The 11324-nt window shown below is 43.7% G+C and overlaps 1 protein-coding gene and 1 non-coding gene across 2 annotated transcripts; both read right to left on the bottom strand.

Annotated features, from left to right (window-relative positions):
* Positions 1–2128: 2128 nt before the first annotated feature.
* On the bottom strand, positions 2129–2266 carry LOC119931013. Its single transcript, XR_005451883.1, has one exon. It is a non-coding gene; the product is annotated as a small nucleolar RNA SNORA7 (small nucleolar RNA).
* Positions 2267–4478: 2212 nt separating this feature from the next.
* On the bottom strand, positions 4479–11048 carry FAM237A (family with sequence similarity 237 member A). The gene is made up of 2 exons (XM_038748671.1): positions 10643–11048; positions 4479–4670 (listed from the first exon to the last, which is right to left on the bottom strand). The coding sequence occupies exons 1-2, from the start codon at positions 11046–11048 to the stop codon at positions 4540–4542; spliced, it is 537 nt and encodes a 178-aa protein (XP_038604599.1). The 3' UTR covers positions 4479–4539.
* Between the last annotated feature and the right edge of the window lie 276 nt (positions 11049–11324).

Below are 11324 nucleotides of genomic sequence, written 5' to 3'. Positions count from 1 at the left end.
GCTCTGCACATAGTAAGCGCTCAATAAGTATGATTGAATGAATGAATGAGCCTCTGCCCACCCTTTGCACGGCCCCTGCCCCTCTACCCTGTCCCAGAGAAGGAACATGGTATAGTGGATAGAGCACAGGCCTAGCATCCAAAGGACCTGGGTGCTAATCCTGATTCTGCCACATGTCTGCTGTGCAACCTCAGGATAGTCACTTAATTTCTCTGGGCCTCATTTACGTCATCTGTAAAATGGGGATAAAGATTGTGAAACTCAACTGGGGCACGGACTGTGTCCAACCTGGTGATCTCGTATTTACCCAGCACTTAGTACGGTGCCTGGCACACAGCAAGTGCTTAACAAGTACCATTAAAAACATTCCCCTTGTTCCAAGCCTTTTCCATCTGTGGGATGTTGGGAGGATTAATGAAATAGAGTCTGTTAGCAGCCAGCTATTTACAATTTCCCAATCATCATCACAATTAGAACTACTTTCTAATCTCAGCTCTGCCATTGACCTGCCGTGTGATCTGTGGCAGGACATTTTACCTTTTCTGTGCCTCAGTTTCCTCCTCTGTAAGTAGGGAGAATAATAATAATACCTATGGTATTTGTTAAGCATGTACTAAGGGCTGGGACAGATAGAAGCTAATCAGGTTGGATACAGTACCTGTCCCACATGGGGCTCACAATCTTAATCACGTTTTACAGATGAGGTAACTGAGGCACAGAGAAGTTAAGCGACTTGTTCAAGGTGGAGAAGAGAGGGGGAGAAGCTAGGATTACAACCCAGCTCCTTCTGATTTCTAGGCCTATGGTCTATGGACTAGGCTATTGTACTTTCCAAGAACTTAGTACAGTGCTCTGCACACAGTAAGCACTCAATAAGTACGATTGATTGATTGATTGATAGACCATGCTGCTTCTGTACGATATCTGCTCTTCCTACCACTTGGAGGGTGAGTCCCTCTGGAGTCAGGGGCTGTGTCTGAACAGATTCTCTTGCACCTATCCTAGGGGTTTAGCAGAGTGCTTGACACATAGTAAATGATGAATAAATGTCAATATTATTATCAAGAGGCCTTCTCTGTTTAACCTCTCATTTTCCCACCCTATCCACCCTCCCATCTGCATCACCTATGCATTTAGGTCTGTACTCCTTAAGGACTTTAATACTCACCCCACCCCTAGCCCTACAACATTTACATATCTGTCCTTATTTCTCCTAGCTGTAATTTATCTCAGTGTTTGCCCTCGACTCTATATGGTAAGCTCCTTGAGGGCGGGATTGCCTCTACCAACTCTATTGTATTGTACTCTCCCAAGTGCTTCCTAAGGTGCTTACTGAATTTACTAATCCCTCAATAAATACTGTTGATTAATTTCTAGATTAACATAACTTCCAACATTAAATTTACTACAAATACTAAAACAAAAACAATTAGTGATGTAAGAGAATGAGCTTTCACAGCTTACGTCTGGGTCAGCAAAAGTGGAAATGGACCCTTTAAATTCACTTCAGAATTGCAAACTTGCAGTTCCAGTCTTGAAATGTCACCTCTTTGCCAAGTTATCCAGCTCTGACCGAACGCAAGTGTAAGTTCTATCCATTTTATGTTTGTTTTGTTTCTCACTGCAATTCCAAAACATGGATCTTTCTTCAGTGTTCAGTCATGTGTCCGGTTTGCAGATCAGGAAGTCACTCCTTAATTACCGCTGGTTCATTGGCTCTCAGAAAGAAACTCCCCCTTCTGAGTGGATCAGAAAGGGATGATGTTTTGGTAGCTTTACAGAGAAGCAGCATGGCCTAGAGGAAAGAGCAGGGGCCTGAGAGTCAGAGGACCTGGGTTCTAATCCTGACTCCTGTACTTGTGTTCTGTGGGCAAGTCACCTAACTTCTCTGTATCTCAGTTGTCTTGTCTAATGCCATCAAGTCGTTTCTGACCCATAGCAACACCATGGACACATCTCTCTCAGAACACCCTGCTCTCCATCTACAATCATTCTCGTAGTGTATTCATAGGGTTTTCTTGGTAAAAATACTGAAGTGGTTTACCATGGCCACCTTCCATGCAGAAAACTCGAGTCTCTGCCCTTGACTCTCTCCCTTGCTGCTGCTGGTCACCATGGGTGAGTTTTGACTTGTAGCAGATTGCCTTCCACTCACTAGCCACTGCCCAAGCTGGGAATGGAATGGTTGGGCCTCTGCTTGTCTCACCCTCCTGTAGCCGAAACTGGTAGAGGACTGGAAACTCTCCAGGTGCGACCCTGAGAGGGTGTATCTCAGTTACTTCATCTGAAAAATTGGGAATAAGACTGTAAGCTCCATTTGGGACATGTACCGTCACCAACCTAATTATCTTGTATCTATCTCAATGCTTAGTACAGTGTCTGGCACATAGAGAGTGCTTAACAAATACTGTTGGTTTGGGGGTTTTTTGTAAACCACCACATTGGAAACTAACATCAGCGAGGCCCAGAGGTTTTATTTTTGTTGGATTCCACATGGTGTTGCCAATCTGGCTCATGTTTTCCCACTTCATTATGGGAACAAAAATATTCTTTCACACACCAGGCCCCACCTGCCCAACCCAATTTAATCAGTTTATGTACAGTACATATCATCCCATGTAAGTCCATGAACTCATAACTCATTGGTGAACTGCTTAGAAACCATGCGGTTTATTAAAGACAGTGAATTGGGAGCATTTCCAAGTCATTAAAAACTAGCCTAGGCCCCTTCAATTGACAGGGATGGGAGGGGGGCAGGGAGGAGACAGTGGCTGTGGGGTGCAGGAGTTACAGAGGGGAAAGCCAGAGAGGAAGCCAGAGAGTGCCGGCCCAAGATAACTCAGGGAGGGAGGACTGGGGAGAGGCTTGAAAGCAGGAGCTTACCTCTGCTGACCTCTCCCCCGCCCTCCTGCTTCTCCCAGATGCCCTCAGACAGGCTCTTCCTCTGGGCCTTCTGCTGTATCTTATAAGGAGCATCAGGACTGTCGATTGGTCAGATATTCCTGACTCTACTACATCTACTACAGTAGCCCTGTAGGTACATTGGTTATCACACAAGTCCTCAAAACAAAAAAAACAAGCAAGACGTTACTGTGTTCCGAGACCGAAGCTACTCCTTCCAAATAGGCATCTTTGAAAGCAGCATTAATTCATCTTAGACAGCTTGGGATGAGTGCCTTAAAGCGGTAACTTTGGACAGGAAACCCTTGACCCTCAGTAGGCAGTGGTAGTAATAATAATTGGGGTAACCGTTAAGCACTTACTATGTGGCAAACTCTGTACTAAGCGCTGGGGTAGATACAAGACAATCAGGTCAGGTACTGTTCCTATCCCACATGGGGCCCGCAGTCTCCCTGCCACACAGCACTCGTGTGTATATATGTACATATTTATAATTCTATTTATTTTATTAATGATGTGTATTTTAGACTGTGAGCCCACTGTTGGGTAGGGACTGTCTCTATATGTTGCCAACTTGTACTTCCCAAGCGCTTAGTACAGTGCTCTGCACACAGTAAGCGCTCAATAAATATGATTGATGATATATATCTATAATTCTACTTACTTATACTGATGCTATTGATGCCTGTTCACTTGTTTTGATGTCTATCTCCCCGCTTCTAGGCTGTGAGCCCATTGTGGGCAGGGATCATCTCTGTTGCTGAATTGTACTTTCCAAGCGCTTAGTACAGTGCTCTGCACACAGTAAATACTCAATAAATAGGAATGAATGAATGAATGAATGAATGAAAGTAGGAGGGGGAACAGATTGTAAATCCCTACTTTACAGAGGAGGAAAATGAGGCACAGAGAAACTAAGTGAATTGTCCAAGTTAACAAACAGGAGGGAAGAGGTAGAGCTGGGATTAAAGAGCCAGTGTTGGACTCACTATCCTGTCCAGATACACACCCTGCTGTCCTTTGTGTATAATTTAGAGATGCACAGTTCCAACCACACCATGAACCCACAAAAGCTGTCCTCTGTTGCCTCATTTCTAACTAGGGGAGGAGCTTAGGCCTGGGGGAAGCTTGAGTCAATGTAATAAATATTTATAGAGAAGCAGAAAAATTCAGTGATGTTCCAGTGGTTGACTAGAAGTGTGTCCCTTAACTTCAACAGGCCTGGAAAACTGAAAAATAGGAAAGACTTAGGGGAGAAGGAGGATTGTGCGACGACAGAAGGATCATGGGAGCTCCTTTTTATATAGGGAATTTTTTTGGTCTTAAATCTTATCCAGGGAGCAGGAGGAGTCTTTTTTAAGTTGCTGCAGTCTCTCTAGACTGTAAGCTCAATGTGGGCAGGGAATTCTGTTGTATTGTTCTCTCCCAAGGGTTTAGTACAGTGCTCTACCCACAGTAAGTGCTCAATAAATGCAACTGACTGATTGATTGATTTAGTGGGTTTGCAGTTATGACATGTTCTAATCTACAAGTTTTCTGGCCAGATACAGCCACTTCTAGTCATGAACAGAGGTCAATAAAAGAACAGTAAAACGACAAAACTTTCCATCACAACTTTAAAACCCTCGGGACTGGGCTTTATTTTCTCTTTAGGCTGGTAACTCTTCCAACCAACCTAGACCCACTCTTGAGAACGTGGATGCTTATTAAATCTTCTATCAGCTCTTTCTTCTTCAGCAGCGGTGTTCTCGGTTCCTGAGAATAAGTCCCTGAAAGCAGAAAGGAAAAGTCAAAGAAAAGTCGACTTTGAATGCCAAGCTCAGAACTGATGAGGGGTTAAACCACAGAAGGGTTGTTGGTAATAGTGAAAGTAATGGACGGTTCAGAACGGGGCACAAGGAAAGGAATAACAGCTGGATTGTCCATTCTGGCTTAAATGACATCTAAGCGGAAGTTTTTGGTGATCTTTTTTGGTGTTGAGGGAGACATTTGGGCTGGTTATCCTGTGGTGGTGAAGGCCTGGCCTGCTGCTCACCGGTTTGTGCACTAAGGAGTGAACTCAGCTCCAAGGCCTAGGCCAGGCTGACAAACTGGGATAATTATTTTAATAATAATAATAATAATAATAATAACGATAATAATTGCGGTATTTGTTAAGCACTTACTATGTGCCAGGCTCTATACTGAGCTCTGGGGTGGATGCAAGCAAATCGGGTTGGACACAGTCCCTGTCCCACATGGGACTCTTAGTCCTAATCCCCATTTTACAGATAAGGGAACTGAGGGCCAGAGTAGTGAAGTGACTTGCCCATGGTCACTCAGGAGACAAGTGGCAGACCTGGGATTAGAATGCAGGTCTTTTGGACTCCCTGTTCGTGCTCTATCTACTAGGTCATGCTGCTTTCACCCCAACGCCTAAGCCAGGGCCACCAGTCATCCACTAGCTGGGCGTAGACTAACACGGCCAGCCGGCACAATTCTGGGGGTGATGGGTCAACTCCCTGGTGGGCCAGGGGAGAGCTAGAAGCAGGCAGGATGCAGCCTCTGCTCTGGCTTGGGGACCTATGCTCCTCTAGACTCACTGTGGGCAGGGAATTTGTCTGTTATATTTATATATTGCACTCTCCCAAGCACTTAGTACAGTGCTTTGCACACAGTAAGCGCTCAATGAATACAATTGACTGACTGATCCCCAAGTCTGCAGTGTGAGCTTGGCTTTCCTCTGCTCCTACGTGCATGCAAATTTGAGTATGTGTTCATTATGAGAAGCAGCGTGTCTCAGTGGAAAGAGCCCGGGCTTTGGAGTCAGAGGTCGTGGGTTCAAATCCCGGCCCCGCCAATTGTCAGCTGTGTGACTTTGGGCAAGTCACTTAACTTCTCTAGGCCTCACTTACCTCATCTGTAAAATGGGGGTGAAGACTGTGAGCCCACCGTGGGACAACCTGATCACTTTGTAATCGCCCCAGTGCTTAGAACAGTGCTTTGCACATAGTAAGCACTTAATAAATGCCATTATTATTATTATTATGTATACTTCATCACAATTAGATATATGTGTTCAGAAAGAGAAGGCTGTCCTTCACATTCAGAGATGGGGTTATTGAGGGGCAGAGTCCATCCACGAGGCAGGTGAGCTGAAATGGCTAACTGAGACTCCATTCCATTCCATCCTGGTAGCAGGGCCCCATGGGCTTTTACTGCATTGTTGCTTCACCTATTCCAGCATCTACTGCTGCTTCCAAATCTGCCCCTCGATCTGCCGATGTTATGCTTGAAAAGGGCATCCCCTCTCCAAACTGCTGCATGCAAGCTGTTTTGACTGTAGTTGTTACTTCAACAGTCCCTGTAGTATCACACTGGTAGATACTCTGCTTCCCCATCCCCTTTGCCTCTTTAATCCTGCCCCCCTCTCTCCCACCACTTTCTCCCCAGCCTAGTTTTTTATGCATCATTACAATCCGTCTATCTCTCCCTCCAGACTGTCGGCTCATTGTAGGCAGGCAATCTGTCTACCAGCTCTATCATACCTTTCCAAGAGCTTAGTACAGTGCTCTGCACACAGTAGGCACTCAATAAATACAAATTCATTCAGTCGTATTTATTAAGTGCTTAATGTGTGCGGAGCACTGTACAAATGATCGACCGATTGACCCATTAACCACATTGAACTGCGGAGTTTAAAGAAATCACCTTGATTGAATCAATGAATCCCAAAGAGCTGATTAGTGCGATCAACAAAGCATCCCTTGAAGGGGTGAAATTCAGGTTCCTCCCAAAATGACAAGCAGACTCTCAGCGTGTAATCTCAGCACTCTTGCCTTTTGAATAGAAAAATCAAGTCGCTCTGATTCTAAATCACTTTCTTTGTATTCCTGAAGCCCTGTTGACCGTAATGGTCAAATGTTTCCTGAAAATACCAGGAAGCCTTTGTAAAGATGGTTGTCCGTTAGACTATTCTTTGGCCAATGAGCTTGACAGAGTCACTGAAATATAGTTCAAAAAAAGATACATCGTCCGCTTATTCTACTAAGGTCTTTCGATGTGTGTCTTTCTTTCACTAATTCTTACACTAATGGTAAATACAATAAGTGATAGGAGTATTCCACTCTCTACATTAGGGTTTTGGGAGAAAATACACAATGTCTTCCCCAAAACCCCAGTCAGTGCCAAGCACTGACAAAAACATATACTGGTTCAAAAAGAAAGAAAAATGTAAAAGGCTTTGGAAATGCCTGGGCTGAACCTTGTCTTGTCAGAATCACCTTGGTGGGGGCAGAGTTTCAGTATCATCCACAGGGCAGCTCACCTCCTCCAGGAGGCCTTCCCAGACTGAGCCCCCTCCTTCCTTTCCCTCTCCTCCCCCTCCCCATCCCCGCCGCCTTATCTCCTTCCCCTCCCCACAGCACCTGTATATATGTATATATGTTTGTACAAATTTATTACTCTATTTTACTTGTACATAGCTCTTCTATTTATTTTATTTTGTTAATATGTTTTGTTTTGTTGTCTGTCTCCCCCTTCTAGACTGTGAGCCCGCTGTTGGGTAGGGACCGTCTCTATATGTTGCCAACTTGTACTTCCCAAGCGCTTAGTACAGTGCTCTGCACACAGTAAGCGCTCAATAAATATGATTCATTGATTGACTGATTCTATTTATTTTATTTTGTTAATATGTTTTGTTTTGTTGTCTGTCTCCCCCTTCTAGACTCTGAGCCCGCTGTTGGGTAGGGACCGTCTCTATATGTTGCCAGCTTGTACTTCCCAAGCGCTTAGTACAGTGCTCTGCACACAGTAAGTGCTCAATAAATACGACTGAATGAATGAATTTGGGAAAGTCACTTCACTTCTCTGTACCTCAGTTCATTCATTTCCAAAATGGGGATCCAATGCCTGTTCTCCTTCCTACTTAGAGTGTGAGCCCCATGTGAGACATGATTATCTACCCCAGTGCTTAGTTGAGAGCTTGGCACATAGTAAGCGCTTAAGAAATGCTCACAATTCATCAATTGTATTTATTTAATTATTATCTATCATTTTAATTATAATTTTAACAATTATATTAAAATAATATTATATCATAATACTATATTATATATGTAATATGATTGATTAATATAATTATTATTAATATAATATTATGTATTTTATTATACTATTTTTATTATTATTATTATTTAATTATTAGGAGACTGAATATTTGTGCAGTTGAAAGGGTTTGTGGCCACTCAGATGCTTATGAGCATTGCCTTCAGCAGTTACCCTGAGAAGGGCAGCCTTGTATTGCCCTTGTATTGCCCTTGTATTGCCTTGTCAGGGCTAGTATTGTGCTCTCCCAAGTGCTCCGTACAGTGCTTTGCACACAGTAAGTGTTCAATAAATACCACTGATGATGATGATGATAATGATGATGACTAAATTCTGGGCAAAGCTAAGTGGTCAAGAAAGAAACAATTAAAATATTGTTTGATTTCTTAAAAAAAACTGCTGATCAATGCCTTAGACTTTAGATGAAACAAAAAGGGTTTTGAATTTAAGAGCAAATTAAGGGAAAATAAAGAAGGCAAATCTCATTGTATTTAAGAAACTGAATACAAAATTCCCTTTAATGATTAGAAATAAGTTTTAGTAAGTGAGCAGAGCAGAAGAGTCATTAATTACTGGGGAGAATTCTCAACACTTTACTAGGACTGAGCTGACTGGCATAGCTAGAGTCACACTAATCAGCGTGACTCAGGGGAAAGAGCCTGGGCTTGGGAGTCAGAGGTCATGGGTTCTAGTCCTGCCTCTGCCACATGTCTGCTGTGCGACCTTGGGTAAGTCACTTAACTTCTCTGAGCCTCAGTTACCTCATCTGTAAAATGGGGATTAAGACTGTGAGCCTCATATGGGACAACCTGATCACCTTGTATCCCCCCCAGCACTTAGAACAGTGCTTTGTACATAAGAAGTGCTTAACAAATGCCATTATTATTATCATTATTATTATTATTATTAATCAGTCAATCAGGGAGCAACTTGATCAGCCGGTGCAGATACATGAGGTTATAACTCACCGAACATCTTTGAAGAACAAAAGTGTCCCAGATTTTTCTCTTCTCCATCCTTGCTCTGTCTTTTCTTGTCCGTTATTAAAATTCCCTCATCCTCCAGCAAATAACTACCAGGTTATAACTAATGGAAACCTATCCCCTGTTAGACTGATGACATTCCCTCCCATCTTTACTCTATGGTAATCCTCACTAGGGAATGATCTGAGAATCTATTCTATTTTTGCACCTCTAGACATCCCACCTGGTCCTGCTCAAATCCTATCAAGCCAACAGACACTTGTGTAGCCTAGAGGAAAGAACTTGGGTCAAAGGATCTGTGAGCCCACCGTGGGACAACCTGATCACTGTATAACCTCCCCAGCACTTAGAACAGTCTTAGTGCTTAGAACAGTGCTTTGCACATAGTAAGCGCTTAATAAATGCTATTATTATTATTGTTATTATTATTATTATTATTATTATTGTTATTATTATTATATACCTGTACTTCCTCCTACTTAGACTGTAAGCCCCAGGTAGGCTAGAGATGGTGTCCAGCCTGATTAACTTGTAACTACTTCAACACTTAGAACAGTGCTTGGCACACAGTAAGGACTTAACAAATACCATAATAATAATAATATTTCCCTCTGTTTTCATATGCGTAGGAATAAGCAGTTGTACAATCAATGATTTATCCAGATTCCTCCAGGTATAAACACTTTTCTAGTTTTCTCCTCTGTAAGAGTGCCAGCTCCTAGGAATTCTATACCTCTTGCTGTGTGTCTTTTATATTATTTGGGTTTTTGAGTTTTTTTACTATTTCAACTTCCTTAGGTGCCCCTTTCCTCTTCCTTATTTTAGCATAGTGAACCCCGGGAGGGCCACGGATGTGGCTCATTTTCACCTGGGGATTTTTTTTCCAGCACTTAGTATAATGTTCTGCAAAAAGTGAAGAATCAGCATAGCCTAGTGGAGAGAGCATGGTCCCGGGGGTCAAAAGGATGTGGGTTCTAATCCTTGCTCTGCCAATTGCTTGCTGTGTAACCTTGGACAAATCACTTAACGTCTCTGTGCCTCAGTTTCCTCAGCTGTAAAATGGGATAGCAGTTCTCCCTGATATTTAGATTGTGAACCCCATGTGGGACAGGGACTGTGTCCATCCTAATGAATACCTAATTAGTAATTTGTACTTATGCCGGCACTTAGAACAGTGTTTGACACATAGTAAGCGCATAGCAAATACCATTCAAAAAAAGCGCTCAATAAAAGCCAGTCCTCCTCCTCCTCATACTTCTGTAGAACTCTTCCTGCTGCTCAGTATAGTGCATCGCACCCGGCAGATATAAACCATCACTACCCTTAACAAATTGGCTAATAAATGCTATTCTGGAGTTGTTGCAAGGAGGGCTGTGCTATGCTGGCTGCTTGTCGCCTTTAGGAATGCTGAAAATGACATGCATGTGCATTTAGAGTGACTGCTGAATAAACCCTAATCCCTTGGACATCATCATCATCAATCGTATTTATTGAGCAGTTATTGTGTGCAGAGCACTGTACTAAGCGCTTGGGAAGTACAAATTACTTTGTACTTGGACAGATGTGCTTTGCACATAGTAAGCGCTCAACAAATGCCATCGTTATTATTTGTTCTTTCTCCGTTTGTCTCTTCAGGAGACAGTTTCAGGCCGAGAAATGATAACCTCACCTACCGCCTGCGGTCCGGGAATGCAGGGCTGGGATTTTCTCTTCCTCCTCTCCAGCCAGCTGCCTCCGGCCCAGGCCGTGGGTCCGGGAGATGACGCAGTCCACGTAGATGTCCCAGAAGAGCTGGGCCAGATCCCAAAACAGAGCCCCGTGCTTCAAGTTCTCGGAGGACTTCAGGTAGATCATAAAGTCCCAGAAGCCCGTCACGGTGTCCGAGATGCGCGGCTGCCTCATCTCCAGCAGGATGACCGAGGAGGATTCCCAGCACTGGGGGTCGGCTCGGTCGAGGGCCAGCAGGTCCAGCTCGCCGTGGCCAAGTGAGGTGGCCACCCAGCAAATCCCCAAGAGAAGCAGGGCCCGTGTAAGCGGCAGTGGGTAGGCCCGCTTTCCTCCGCTCCCCAGATCACCCATGGCACTGAAATGTCACAAGAATGACAGCGGGTCAACCCCTTCCCGTTGGACCTCTGCATCATTAAGGCAACCCCTTGAGTTACATCCACCCAACGGTCCCCACCAATAATGATGACTACTACTAATAATGACATTTGTTAAGGGCTCACTATGTGCCGAGCACTGTTCTAAGCTCTGAGGTAGATATAAGGTAATCGGGCCGGACACAGTCCCTGTAATAATAATAATAATGATGGCATTTGTTACCAGGTGGTTGGACTGTGTCCAACCTGATTG

The sequence above is a fragment of the Tachyglossus aculeatus genome, chromosome 7 (genome assembly GCF_015852505.1).
Source record: "Tachyglossus aculeatus isolate mTacAcu1 chromosome 7, mTacAcu1.pri, whole genome shotgun sequence".
NCBI lineage: Eukaryota > Metazoa > Chordata > Mammalia > Monotremata > Tachyglossidae > Tachyglossus > Tachyglossus aculeatus.
This window is presented reverse-complemented; position numbering and strand designations above follow the sequence as displayed.